We start from the raw sequence: 14,273 nt of genomic DNA, 5'->3' as shown, positions 1-14,273 counted from the left end.
CCTGGGTCCCCGCGCCGCCACCGCCTCCCCACGTGCACGGTCGTTCCCGGAGCGGACGCTCTGCGCTTTCTCAAAAAAAAATTCGTGACTTTTCTCCTGTCTCTTTCTCTCTATCCCTACTTTTTGCATAAAGAAAAAAAAAAGTTGTATCGAAGGTGTACACCGGTTACCACCACCCAATTATCCTTCCTTCCTTCCTCTCCGCCCCGCTGTTTTTTTTTTTTTCGTTGTTGTTTGTTTTAAAGCAGCGGCAACCTTGTGTAGTGTTTATTTTGTTTCACGATCGCTAGCTCCTTTGCTTGGTCCGGGCGGCTGCTGCGCGGCGGAGTGTCGTGGACCTCATGTAGAAATGACAACAATGGAAGGGGCCAGCGGGTCGAGTTTTGGAATAGACACGATTTTGTCCAGTGCCAGTTTGGGCAGCCCCGGCATGATGAATGGAGATTTCCGCCCGCTCGGCGAGGCCAGGACTGCGGATTTTAGGGGTCAGGCCACCCCGTCCCCTTGTTCGGAGATCGATACCGTAGGAACGGCGCCTTCTTCTCCCATCTCGGTCACCTTGGAGCCCCCGGAGCCGCATCTAGTCGCAGACGGGCCCCAGCACCACCACCACCTCCACCACAGCCAACAGCCGCCGCCGCCGCCAGCCGCGGCCCCGACGCAAAGTTTGCAGCCTTCGCCCCAACAGCAGCCGCCGCCGCAGCAGCAGCAGCCGCCGCCGCCTCCCCAGCAACTCGGCTCGGCCGCCTCGGTCCCCAGGACTTCCACCTCTTCTTTTTTAATTAAGGACATCTTGGGCGACAGTAAACCTCTGGCGGCGTGTGCACCCTACAGCACCAGCGTGTCCTCTCCGCATCATACCCCGAAGCAGGAGACCAATGCAGCGCACGAGAGCTTCAGGCCAAAGCTGGAGCAGGAGGACAGCAAAACCAAACTCGACAAGCGGGAAGAGTCCCAGAGTGACATCAAATGCCACGGTGAGTTGCGCCGCCCGGCTCCTTCAACCGTCTAGCTTCTCCTACTCCTGGTTCCCTTTCCTGCCTTCAGCTGACCTTGAATTTCTCTGGTGGGGAGTTATTCCGATAGCTTCTCGGGAGATTGGGCGCGGGTCAAGACGGAAGGCGGTCTGGGCACGCGATTTGGGGACTCATTTGAAGTTCTGTTATTGCTACATTTTCTACCCCTCAATCTTCACCTCCATCCAGCTTCTTTCTGTTTTATTTAGTTTTAGTTTAAAGGGGTGGGGGCGGGCAGCGGCGGCGGAGGGAATCTGACGGGTAATAATTATCGTTGATAAGGGGGGCCAACTTGAAATTTTTCTAGCCGAGTCCTTCGGAAGGAGGATGAGGGTGTGTGGGAGCGAAAAACAGACCTAGGAGCTTGGTGTCAACGGGTAGGATCACAACCTGCTGTTGATTTTTTAAAGCAAATGATTTCATTTCTTCTCCCCCCCGCCCCCCGCACACCCCGTATTTTCTCAACACCGTTACAGGAATTACCGGATTTAATGAAGAAACAATTTCCAAGTTGATTTCCAGAGCAACTTTTTAAAATTATATCGTGATTTATATAAAGGAAGCTGTCACTGCAAAATTTTTGTAATCAGTTTTTTAAAACACCCTTCTTACCCACAGTTCTGTCTGTCTCTTAGTAAGGTTGAAAACAAAACAAATGTTTTTTCGTCCCTTGCAAGTAACTGGGAAGTAGCGTTCATGAAAGCGAAAGTGTATGGAATTGAATTTATCTGTTTTTTGTAAAATCAGAAGAGGACTATTGAAATTGTCCTTCACCTCCTTTTTTCCATTTTGTCCTCAGACAATTTCATAATTTACTGCTTTAGTCTTTGCATGGCAGAAGAGTTTCAACATACCAGGAGAGTTCTTTCTTTTACTGATAGATTTATTATTCTTGTTGTTATTATTAATCCTTACTGTCTCTGGGAAAGATGTGTGCTGACTGTCTGGAAGGTAGGACATTGGCTCCTCATTTTACTATTTTAGCATTAGCATAATAGTGCCCAAAACAGATGTACAGTCTGATCTGGTGATTTTTTGTGCACCAACCTCCCCAGTGGGTCAATTAGAGAGATTATTGTTCTTCCTGCAGGGAAGATCAAGGAGCGCTGCAAAAACGGGTACAAACAGAGAGGGATTGACATATCGATTTCCCAGCATTTTAGTAAAAAAACCAAAGTTGACAAATAGAATCCGGAAATTTCCATGCTGTCACCTGGATGGTTTCAGTGATTTTGAACTCACCTCGGTGTCTGGGTGACATTTTCTTCCTGAAGCTTTGAAAGACCTGATGCTGGTGGCTGCACAGAGCTTGATTCCAACATTTCTCAAGTGCATTTGAGAAAAGAAAAACAAATGCCTGTAACTTTCGGTAAAAAGAATTTTAAAAGGCACACCTCCTCAAAAAAAAAAAAAAAAGAGTGGAAAGACCATTTGAAAACTCCCGAGTGAAAAGAACAAAGTCGTAGTGAAAACAATAAAGGAATGGGACAGTGTCCCCCCCACCCCGCCTGCCACCAAGGAAACAACAATAAGGAAAGGATCCTTTATTGAAAAAAAAAATTTTTTAACTTCCAATGACGGAAAGATCAGAAACCTTTTTTGGAACCCTTTTAGGAGCACGGCACAAGGACCCACGCTCCCAACCCAGAAAAGGGTCCTCCTCCTCCGTGCTGGCTCAGGCCCAAGCGTGTGTATGAGGGGATGGGGGGGGTTGCGGTGGTGGCAGTGGGAGAGTATAGTCCCCAGAGACCAGAGGCAGGTTTGGGAATGAGGAAGTGTTGTCAGGAGGACACTACCCTTCCCCGCTCCAGGCTAATTTGCGGCTGTGGCTGGGTTTCTGTCGTAGGAACAAAGGAGGAAGGAGACCGGGAGATTACGAGTAGCCGAGAGAGTCCCCCTGTGAGAGCCAAGAAGCCTCGAAAAGCCAGGACGGCTTTCTCTGACCACCAGCTCAATCAACTGGAACGTAGCTTTGAGCGGCAGAAATACCTGAGTGTGCAGGACCGCATGGACCTGGCTGCCGCACTCAACCTCACTGATACCCAGGTCAAGACCTGGTATCAGAACCGCAGGTAAGGGAGGCTATGTGGGGAAGCACAGGTACCTAGCCAGCCAGGTCATGACCACCATACCTATCTCCTTCCCCTGCTTTGGGGGACTCGAGGGCCTGAGACTTAGGGGGCCTAGAGTGGGTGCTTGGGTACTTTCAGGCTGGAGCAGGGATTAGCCACACCTCTGAGGTGTGAGAAGCCACTGGGCAGCTGAAGTTTGGAGAAATTTGCACTTCTAAGTGTCTTTAACAGGTGCTTCATTCCCTCCCAAACCCTAGCTTCTACAACTCCCCCTACCTCACCCTCAAATCAATGAAGCCACTTCTTCTCAAATTGAGACTTCCATGCAGCTGACCCTCAGGCCCAAAATTGCCAATGCATTGCACCCGTTGGGCCTGCCTCAGGCTGGTTCTGAATGCCCATGACCGACAACAGCCCCTCTATTGCGTTCCCGGCAGAGCTGCCTCACTGACTTTGGCTTAAATGTCCTTGCCTTGGCCACTGAGGCGGCCAGGAGAGGCAGGGTTGGGGCTTTGGTCAGAGCAGTCAGTGAGGCTGGAAGAGTCCAGATGGGCAAGGGCTGGGTCAGCAGCCATATGTGGACAGTTGGGCTGCTGGCCCATGTCTGGGCAGGGGGTCTGTCCCCTGTACTGGCCATCCCCCCTGCTGCTTCGATAGGGAGAAAGGGCACCACAGAGCCCACCTGGAACCCCTGCTTCTCTGGAAGGGAAATTAGCAAAGGGACTGGCAGTTCTCGCAGGCCCCTGAACTGTAGAGCAAACCTGGGCCATCCCAGGCTGACATTATGCTGTGTTTACCAGCCTGGCGTTTGCCTCCCTTTTCCCAATTTTTTCTCCCCCTCCTTTGCTCCCGTTGTGTTCTAATCGTCCATAAGTGCGGTTGGAAATGCCCATCCAGTTGTCATCTTTACCATAATTTTCTGTCTCATTACATATGGTTTCGGCCACCCTAATTCTGTCGGAAAACATTAGTGTCATTTGTAGCCAATTTAAAATGGGCGACATGTTTATTAATTTGGCTGGAGCTGCCGGGTATGGACGGCCCACCAGCCCTGCGTCCCTTCTGAAGGCATTTGCTCAAAGGCGGCGTCGGCTAGCCTCTTCTTCCGGGTGGGGGTGCGGTGGGGGAGGGAGGAGACCGAGAAAAGCTGATCACAGGTTTTAATTGTTACTATCTCCCTGAGGAGAAAATATCTTGAAATGCAATTTTCCCCCGGAATGGCCCCGAGGTACTGTCCCCTTGGGAGAGCCCTCCCTCAAACGAATTCCGTTTTGAAACCTTGTCGTCCTCCTCTCCCTAAGCCCCCTGCCCGCTGCAAGGGCCTGTCAGGCTGACGAGAGAGATGTGTCTCCACAGACCAGGGACACATAGGGGCCGGGGTCCGAGGCCCAGGAGTCTCTGCGTCCCTTTGTTTGCGGTTTCTTCCCGGGGCTTGGGGGGAAGGGGGAGGGGCGGAGAGCAGACACTCGAGGGTTGTTGGGGGGCCACGCGGGAGAGGAATTAGGGGAGGGCGGAGGAGACCGCTTGCGGAAAGAGGGGTCTCACTTGGCCTCCAGGAGAGTTTAAGGAAGCAGCCCAACTAGGAGAGACAACAGCAGGGCAGAGGGTCAGGAAAAGGCGGCGAAGCTTGTAGGATTTCATTTGTGAGTGTCTCAGATGTTGAGGGTGTAATTTACGAAGTTGACTTGGGTTTGGGTGGTTCTGCTAGCCGCGGGTGTGGTGCCTCGCTCCTTCCCCGAGCTCTTGGAGTCCTCCTGCCACCCGGGGGAGGAGGAAATGGGGGGGGGGAGAGAAGGGGCAGGGGCCGCGGTGCCCCGACTGTGCCCACAGCCTCGGAGTGCGTGCACGCCTGCTTTATTTCAGGACCAAGTGGAAGCGGCAGACCGCGGTGGGCCTGGAGCTGCTGGCCGAAGCGGGAAACTACTCGGCGCTGCAGAGGATGTTTCCGTCGCCTTATTTCTACCACCCAAGCCTGCTGGGCAGCATGGACAGCACCACGGCGGCCGCCGCGGCCGCTGCCATGTACAGCAGCATGTACCGGACTCCTCCGGCGCCCCATCCCCAGCTGCAGCGGCCCCTCGTGCCCCGCGTGCTCATCCACGGCTTGGGGCCCGGGGGGCAGCCGGCCCTCAATCCCTTGTCCAACCCTATTCCGGGCACTCCGCATCCCCGGTGAAGAGCGAGCAGCGACGCTGCAGGCCTCCTCCGCCCCGACCCGGACAGCTGTCCCTCCTCTTCCCGCACAAGGCCAAGGAGCTTCGCTCGCAGCTGACCCCGAGAGGCTAAGGAGTAAGAGAGGAAGACGCTCAGCAAGGGCAGGGGGGCCCCAAAGACGAGACGGCTCTCTGCTCTCCATCTCCCCACCCCCGGAGGTGGGGCTGGAAAGCTCCCCCACAGCAGTGTGACTGGCAAAAACGCTGACCCCACACAAAGTGCGACCAGTAAGTGAAAACATCGACAAAAACAAAACTTCAAGTTCTTTTTAAACACGACTTTAGGGACAAGCAGGAGGGAGGGGGGAGGGCAGAAGGAGGGAAGAAAGAAGGGCACGGAGAGGAAACTGCACGAGCAGAGAGAATTGTAGATGGACCGACAGACAGACTCGGAGGCGGAGGGCGTCGACGTGGACATTCCGAGTGCCCCAGAAAAAAGAGGAGGGTAACTGAGAACTTTGCACTGATTTCTCATGACCTTTTTTCTTTTGGAAAAGTGGCATGCTCCATAATATGAAAAAAAAAATGTACATTTGACAGACTGAGTGATAAGTGATATATCATATTTATTATATGTTGTCCAAAAAAGAGTCACTTATATACGTTAGTAAAAACATGATTTTTCTTTTCATGTCTTTTTGATTCAGTAAAATAAATGCTTAGACAAAAATATAGATTTTTTTTGTGATTGAAAATTAAAAAAAATAAAGTTTATCTTTTTTTAACAAGTGATGAAATCCAAGGGAGCTGATTTTACTAAAGCAGAATGTATGATAAGGAAATGCGTAACTTGGTTTAGGAAAAAAAAAAAAATCCCTCCCGGCATATTAGGAATTTACAAAATCTGTAAAGACGTTGGGTTGACTTGTACAAAAACAGCTCCATTTTTCATGTTGGCCTCTGCCGAGCTGTTATTTGATATGTGAGTTCCTTTCTTTTTAAGTAGACGGTTTCAGGCCGTGCGGGAGAAAGTCTGCTTTGTAGGCTGTTGGTACTGGGTAAGTGCGCGGCCAACTTCCCCTGCTGTCCCAGCTTGCTTGGCATCCCCCGTTTGGTCAGTGTGGGGATCCCTTTGTCCGCCCCTGCCCCCTTCCCTCAAGGTCGTCCTGGGGCAGCGAGGGTCCGGAGCGCTGGGCGGTGGACACTCAGGCAGGGGCTGGGTGGCGGGCGGATAGCGCTCGGTGGGCCTCGCAGCTGTTCTGCCGCCCGCGGCTGGGCGCCCGAGCGGCCGGACAGCCTGCGAGCGGGGGTCTGCAGAGCGCGCAATTAGGACGCCCCGGGGGAGGCGGACAGGCCCAGCTAACAAACCCTTGCTGTGACCCTGATTCTTTCCTTCTCGGTCTCCAGCGGGCATCCCCTCCCTAGCGTCGCGCCGAACCGCTAGTCCGGTGAGTTCCCAGTGCTTGGAGCGGGAATGCAAAGGCGAACTCTGCCCGCGAAAGGCGTGCCAGGCCTATTAACCGCGCCCCTGGATCCTCTGGGACCAAAAATAAGAGACCCTGCCCAGAGGGTGGAGGAGCGTGTGTGACTGTGTGTGGGTGTGGAAATGACCGGAGTACCCCGGCCAGGATCCGACTTCGGCTGCAGGCGCCCCCTTTCAGATCAGCCCCCCACTAGGCTTAGCGCTCAAGACTCTACAGGGAATAACTGAGCGGAGGGTTCAGGTCTTGGTTATGCCCCACTAATCTCCTGCCCCAAGGTCACTTCCCGAGTAGCCAGAATCAGATCCCCCATCTGGGTATCCTCACATATCTGTTCCCACTCCTGCACTAGTACAATGACAAAGGAGTAAGACAATCAGCACATCCAGACCTGCCCTCCAACTTTCTCTGACGCTTGAACCTTAGTAGAGTTAAAAACATACGTGTATTTTTTAATGCGGAATGGTGTGGAAGTGTGTGTTGGGGGATGGGGGGAGGGATGGGAAGGAAGACAGCAAAGAAAAGAGGTGAAATCCGGGAGGAAATTGCCTCCGGCGCCTTGATCAGGCCTTGGCTAATTAGGGAGTGGTTTGCAGATTTCTCTCCAGCTCATCAATTTGCTGTAAAAAAAGGTCTTGGTCTTGTTTGATTCTAACAAAAGAATCTGGACTGGCCCTTCTCATTTTTTGCCCGCTGGGCTGGGCAACCTGAGACAGCTGGGCTTGGCTGGAAACTGGGCACTGTTGTGTCCAGTGAGGATGCCACTGCCCCAGCACTCAGCAGACTCTCCTTGTTCCATCTTAGCTGCTGTTGGGTTTTACAATCAAGTTTAAACCATTCGAAAATGGCTTAAAAAGCCATTGCCGTCCAGTCGATTCCATTCCGACTCATAGTGACCCCGTAGGACAGAGTAGAACTGCCCCATAGGGTTTCAAAGGCAGTAATCTTTACGGGAGCAGACTGCCACATCTTTCTCTTGCAGAGCAGCTGGTGGTTGGAACCTCCGACCTTTTGGTTAGCAACCAAGTGCTAAACCACTGCACCACCAGGGCTCCTTAAAAATGACTTCCCTGGGCCTAAAATTTAGGCACTCTCCAAGGCTTGCGGCGGGGGGTGCAGGGGGTGGCTGGAGCTTTTGTCTGTACTGGACTTTGGGGCTGGGCAGCTCTGGGCCCAAGGGTGACCCGGGAGGTCACTGGAGTTCACATATCCAAGCTCCCTACAAAGAATAACCTCAAGTTTGGTTGGGAAAAACAAACAAACCCCCAGATCCAAAGAAAACCATAGCACCTGGCTGCTGCCAGCAGCCCGCCAGCAGCCCACCAGTCAATTCACCAGGAAGCCTTCCCACTGCTGCTTCACTTTTAAGACCGAACCTGGACTCCCCAGGTGGACAGCGCAGGGGGAAGCATTATGTCTACAGAGAGCAATGTTCCCTGATTAACCTCTTGCTCCACTGCTGGAAGCAACTACTCTGGATCCACCAGAGTCCCTCCAAAGTCACTTTTCTTCAGTCATGTTTTCTCTCAGTGCCTGAATGGTACAGCTCAAAGCATCAACTCCCCTTCCAAATTAGCCTTGGTTGCTTGCTCTTGCCTACAAGTTGGCAAATTGGATGCCGAGGGGAGTGTCCCAGGAAGAAAGTTGGTTATTGAGTTGCTGCTTCTTTTTACTCTTTTTTTTCTGAAAAGGGCACCTCAGCAGGTGCCCCAGTATTCAGCCGTCTTCAAACTACTGCTTAGAAGCCAAACGCAAATCCACTCCTTTCCCTCACAAGGGATCCTTCTGTCCTTCCATGCCTGCCCAACTAAGTTTGGGGGCGGGGGACTGGCTAAGAGGTGAGGGGAGCAACCCAGGTTTTTGAGAAGCAAGGAACAAAATAACAGGCGAAGGCCTTTTCGCCAAGGAGATCCAGAGTTAGTTATGAGGCTTAGAGGCTGGCTGTCCCTGGGAACTGCATTCCTTTTCATTTTCCCACCTTCAGCTGGTGTCTGAAGGGCACTCCACGGCTAGACTCCGTTTGGATTGCTCCTTTGATTAAGCTGGGGCTGGCAAAACAGGAACTTTCAGTATCAATCTTGACTTGTTACAGAAACACAGGAAAACAAACTTGTTTCAGAGAGATGTTTAAAAAGCCACTAAGGCCCCTGAGATTTGCCCACCCCAAGATCAGCTCGGGGACGCCAGCAAACCTAGCACAAATCTGCAGTGAGTTTGAAGGAGGAAGTCAACACTCAGGCTAGCAGCCAGCTGTTCTAGCCCAAGCCAGCAATTTTCAATGAGTTGCAAAGTAATGATTGTTGCTTGGCTCCATGCCTCCAGCAGATATACCTACCGCCCTGTATCAGTTTATTTTTGCTCCATCCCTTAAAATGAAAGCCCATATGATGGCAAATTAGACAGCAGATTTCCTCTGTTGCAAATAAAACAGCTTACCCTCAAACCAAGCCTTCCCTCCTCCTCTCTGCCTGCCATCTGACTCCTGCATAGGCAGTACTTCCCCAGGAGTCTGCTGAATCCCACCTCCCTTCTTTAAACAAATGGCTTGTGAGTAGTTTGTTTTGTTATATTTTTAACTGTCTAAAAATATTTGGAAAAGCTCTCCCCAGGGCAGGGAAACTTTAGTTCCTGTTAAGTCACGTGGTTACAAAAATACACTGGATGAGAGCTGCTTAGTTTTCTAAAAAGCCAGGCACAGCTTGAAGTCAACATGCTTGGAAAGAGACTGGTGGGCACATTCAGGGGCAGGGCTGAGCCTCGGAGTGAAGTGATGTCTCCTCCCCAGCTCCAAATCCTTGGTTGAGGGAAAGGTGGCTTGTCTCTTGCCCCGGCTACTAGGGGTAGGGGTGTGGGGAGAAAAGAGAGGGAGACAGGTGGATGGGTGAGTGGAAGGCTGATCTGATCGGAGGGTTTACCCATGGATCCTGCGACAGTTCCCCAGGGTCCTTGAGCCTTCCGCTAGGTCTTCATCCGATCCCACTTCCTCTGCCATGGCTAGCTTTCCTTTCTGCCACTCTGTCTTTTCCTGGAGTTAGGGCTCCCTGCCAGGGCCCACTGCTCCTCCCTTCCTACCTTTGGCAGGCTAAACACCCTCAGGGCTAGGTAGGAGTGTGTTGGTGCGGGGGGGTTGAGGGTGCTTTCAGAGAAAGGGACAATCACTGGCCTCTTGCATTGGAAAACCAGGTCAGCTGTCTGGGGTGAGGAGATGACCCAGAAGGGACTATTTCCTTCCCTCCTACGGGGCTGAATTTTGAAGGTGTCTGAGGATGCGTTCAGGGTGAGTGTTGCTGGGTGGATCGTCTGGGCCAACCCTGCATTCTCAGTTTGTTTTCTAGCTTTGTCTCTCCTCCGGGGCCTCCCTCACCCGGGTTCTCTCTCCTAGCACCACAGACAGCTCCCAGGGCGCGTGGCTGAGCGAGGTGCCAGGGGCTGGCGGGTTCCAGAAGAGGCCTGGGCGACTGCAGGGGGCGCGCGGGGGAAGGGTCGGCGGCGCCTGCGGGGGAGGTCTGCGAGGTGATTACAAAACGTCCTCCCCGGCAGGGTTTCCTGATTAGCTCTAAGTCCAAACAGGGTCACATACCAAAGAACAAAATCTTCAGATCAATAAAGTAATTCAAAAACCAAAAGATTTCGGGGTAAGTAGTGCTCAGTGGCAGATCACTCTAAATCGTCCCTGTTTAGTAAGTTCTTAGTGGAAGCCTGCTGGGGAGGATGGGGCCTCAGGTCTGCTGCTTCGATCCCTTGCGCCGAGGCTGCGGTGAGGTCGCCAGTGGAACAGCTCTAAATGGCACGTTCGAGCAGCTTGGCGAACAGTTGCCTCCGCGGGTGGAGGCCCAGGAGAAGCCCTCCGCAGGCGGCCGGCCCAACAAGTCCGGTTGAACCGGAGCCGGATCTCCACCGCTGCTCCCACCTCACGGCCCCTCCCCGCGCTTTTGGGACTCGCCCAGCTCCAGCTATTCTCTCATCTAGGACAGCGGGTCGCCCCGCGGGAGTTCCAATGAAAGAGAAGGACCTTCCCGAGCGCAGGATTTACATAAAGGGGCCTGGTCACTTTGTGGCGCTGATGGACACCCCCATTGATTCTTCAGTGAGGAGGCCCACAGTGTGGCTGTCATCCTGCCTACTGCTAACGATTCGCGCACACCTTGCAGCCAGGGGCTTCCCCACTACAAGCCCCACTGCATCTCCCGCTCCGTGCGAGGTCCACCGCGGTGCGTGCTCCAGCCGGGCCTTCGAGCTCTTCATTCCCCTGGGACAGTGCTGCAGCCACAAGTTCCAGCGCCTGGTTACAGACTGTGTTTCAGGGCGGAGTGGCCGCACCAGGACAGGAGCCCTATAGCTCTGGGACAGGAATTTAAACACTTTCACGGAAAGTGTTTGGGCTGGGTCTACAACGCAAGACCCTTCTTATACATCTCATGTAAAGATAAAATAATCTATGCTCAAGTGGGAGTTCATATCTACATCCTGTCTCGTGGACTCCCCCCCTTCCCCTCCCAAAGGAAGCCTGCACGTAGCTCCTTCCTTCGTATTTTCCCTCAGTCCTGGAACACCAACACCTCTTTTTTGATATCTGCCTCTGACCTCTCTGGCTCTCCTCTTCCTTTTCCCCATTATAGTTGGAGGTGATGGAAATGCTAAATTGAATTCAGGAGCTGACAGAGATTTGTAGCGGCACTGACTACCCATGTTTGTAGGTACAGGCACCACTGGGGAGACAGGGTTTCCTCCAAAGCCTCTAGAGGCTGGAGGAAGAGGTGTTCTAGGGTGTTCATCAGGCACAGTCTATCTTCATGTGAAATGAGAGGGAAAGTTTTCTATAGAGCAATATGCATTTGTAATGCCTCATCACAAAAAAAGAAAAAGAAAACAACAACAAAAAACCTCAAACCGGTTGAGGTCGAGTCCATTTCTACTCATAGTGACCCTGTAGGACAGAGTAGAACTGCCCCATAGGGTTTCCTGGGAGCGGCTGGTGGATTTGAACTGCGGACCTTTTGGTTAGCAGCGAAGCTCGTAACCAGTGCGCCTCCAGGAGAGTGAAATTAGGCATTGGTGGTGCACTGTTTCCCCACTCCAAAGCTACAAAATTTTTTCTGTGATGGAAAATTAGTCCGCATTCTAAAACCAATGGGCTGACATGGCATCAGCAAACAGACGTGGGAGTTGGTGCTACTCACTTCCTACCATAGGGATGCTAAGCAACTTTGTATAGTTTCTAAATGTGGAACCTCCGAAGTGAAGAGACCACGCTAGGTCCTTTTCACACTACCAGGTTTCCTATTGAGTAAATTGCTATGAAATGATTTTCTAATGGTCTAATGTTAAACTTTGATTCTTAATAGCTCTCATTTGAGAAAATTGGCATGCTATAATTTCTGAAAGATGTAAATGTTTGGTAAGACCATGAAAGGATCTCATTTACACAACTTCCTTTTGCACCAATTCAATCTCCCCCAGGCTGGGCATCGGCGGAACTATGGGCAAGGAAATTCCAGCCCAGATATGAACAGTTTCCCATCGGAAATAGGGTCTATCAGAGCTGCAGTCACTTAAAAATGTCACTTTATTATTCATTTGCCCTATTTTCCACAAACTGTTCTATTAATGGAAGCTTACAAAATCGGTTCCATTAAATTAAGAGGATATCAAAGGGACACGTACTTCCTTATCGGCCTTGAGTGAACGCACTGCGGCTTTACATTAAACATGCTCATACGTGAATAAATGCATAAGAATCACATAATTTTTCATCGCTATGCATCCATAGATTGTCCCACAAAGTCACAAACAGCACAAACGGTGGGGCGCTCCCCTTTATCTTTCTTCTTTTCTGGATTGCTTTAGAAAGGTAATTTAGAAATTCCTGGCAATCTACATTTTGGATTCCCCTCGAAATTCTCAGATTTACTTTAGAGACCACTGCCAAGAGCCAGTTCTTCAGGGCAACACATAGCCGGGCCCCTCCGTATCACGTGGCAATTTTCAGCCCGCCCATCTCAGCCCTGCCCAATCAGAGCACGGGATAGGAATCTGCGCACAATCACAGGAGCTTCCCTTTCCTTGATCTTCTAGCTCTGCAGGGCGGAGGCTTCCCAGGCTTGAGTAGTTGCAGCGTGCAGGCCCCAAGATTTCCTTACCCGTTTCCACTTACCTGCCCATGTTATCATTTTGGGTTAAAACCCTTTGCCCCTGCTAGTGCCTAAGGGATGACGTTGGGTATCCCGTAGGCGCCACCGTGCGTCTGTCTAGTGGCCTAATTATCCCTGCAGAAGACACAATTATTTTCACATGCCCAAAGTCCTCCCACGAAGATATTTATTATGGTAGAATTCGATTGGAATTTATGTAAACGTTAAGACATTTCCTCCTCATTTAGTAAAGCAATAATGACTGCTTTCATTTCAGGAACTGGTAATAGGTATGACAGCCAGGGATCTGGTGGGAAGCGTCTGGTGAGCGAATTCAAAAGAGGAAAGCTCTCGGATGCCTGGAGAATTTCAGGGCCTAGATTCATGTCATGGAATCCGTTTTTCTGTGTCCATTCCCTGCCTACGTCCGACCTCCCGATTTTTGCTTTGCTATTTCGCGTGCCTGGGGTCAAAGGTGATGAGCCAAGCATTCCTATTGAAGGATACCAATGCTGAAAGGATGAACCAATCTTGTAAATTTATTGGATCTTACTACTAATTAATATTTTCAACAGGATACAATTTTAAAAACCCCATTCAGAACACTGCTGCTTTACGGTAGTGCTGTCTACATCAGCGGCATTTCATGAAGCCTTTCTTGGGTTTGGCATCATTTTTTGCAAGCTTTGCTTTTCTTCCCATGAATGATCTAGTTTGTTAGGGGGATGTAACTGTTACTTGGTCCTGCCAGAAATTTGGCAAAAGGATATTTTTCCAGCATCCACATTAATAAATAATTGGATTTTAAGCAGAACTGATTTTGGTTCAAACTCAGAGTTGGAAGGATTCTGAAAGGTCATCTAGTTTGATACCTATTCTAAGCTTCAGTTCCTTCTACAGCATATTTGCTTAGCGGCTTTTTCTTTCAATCCTCCCCCCCCCCCATTTTAAAGCTAGGGAGGGAAAAGGGAAGGAAGAGAAACTACATGATTACTGCATTTTCAGATGATTCTTGACCTTCAGTTTTAATGGAATTACATTTATGTGGCAAAATCATATTACAGAAGAAACTGAAAATTTCTGAAAAAATTATTAAAATAATTTTCAGATTATAAAAGTAATACATACTTATTATAGAAAACTTGTAAAATGCTCATAAGTAGAGAAAAAAATCCATCTTATATCACTCAGAAAACCACTGCTAACGTTTGATTTATTATTTCTAGATTTTTGTTGTGCATTTTTGTATAGTTGTGATCATATTTTATCTGCAACTTCATTTTTGCTTTTTTCCATGTACTACAAGCATTTCCCCTTGTTATTGAAAACTGTTTATAAATATAACATTTGATGCATAATCTTCTCTCCAGTAAATGTGTCATAGTTGATTCAACCATTCTTCTATGGCTGGACATTTACA

The 14,273-nt window shown here is 50.3% G+C and overlaps 1 protein-coding gene across 1 annotated transcript; it reads left to right on the top strand.

The window, feature by feature from the left end:
* Window positions 1-313: 313 nt before the first annotated feature.
* BARHL2 (BarH like homeobox 2) lies at window positions 314-5,542 on the top strand. The gene is made up of 3 exons (XM_004378723.1): window positions 314-977; window positions 2,863-3,088; window positions 4,952-5,542. Exons 1-3 carry the CDS (start codon window positions 350-352, stop codon window positions 5,262-5,264), a joined length of 1,167 nt encoding a protein of 388 aa, XP_004378780.1. The 5' UTR covers window positions 314-349; the 3' UTR covers window positions 5,265-5,542.
* The last annotated feature ends 8,731 nt before the right edge of the window (window positions 5,543-14,273 follow it).

The sequence above is a fragment of the Trichechus manatus genome, unplaced genomic scaffold (genome assembly GCF_000243295.1).
Source record: "Trichechus manatus latirostris isolate Lorelei unplaced genomic scaffold, TriManLat1.0 scaffold00058, whole genome shotgun sequence".
In the NCBI taxonomy this organism is placed as follows: Eukaryota; Metazoa; Chordata; class Mammalia; order Sirenia; family Trichechidae; genus Trichechus; species Trichechus manatus.
This window is presented reverse-complemented; position numbering and strand designations above follow the sequence as displayed.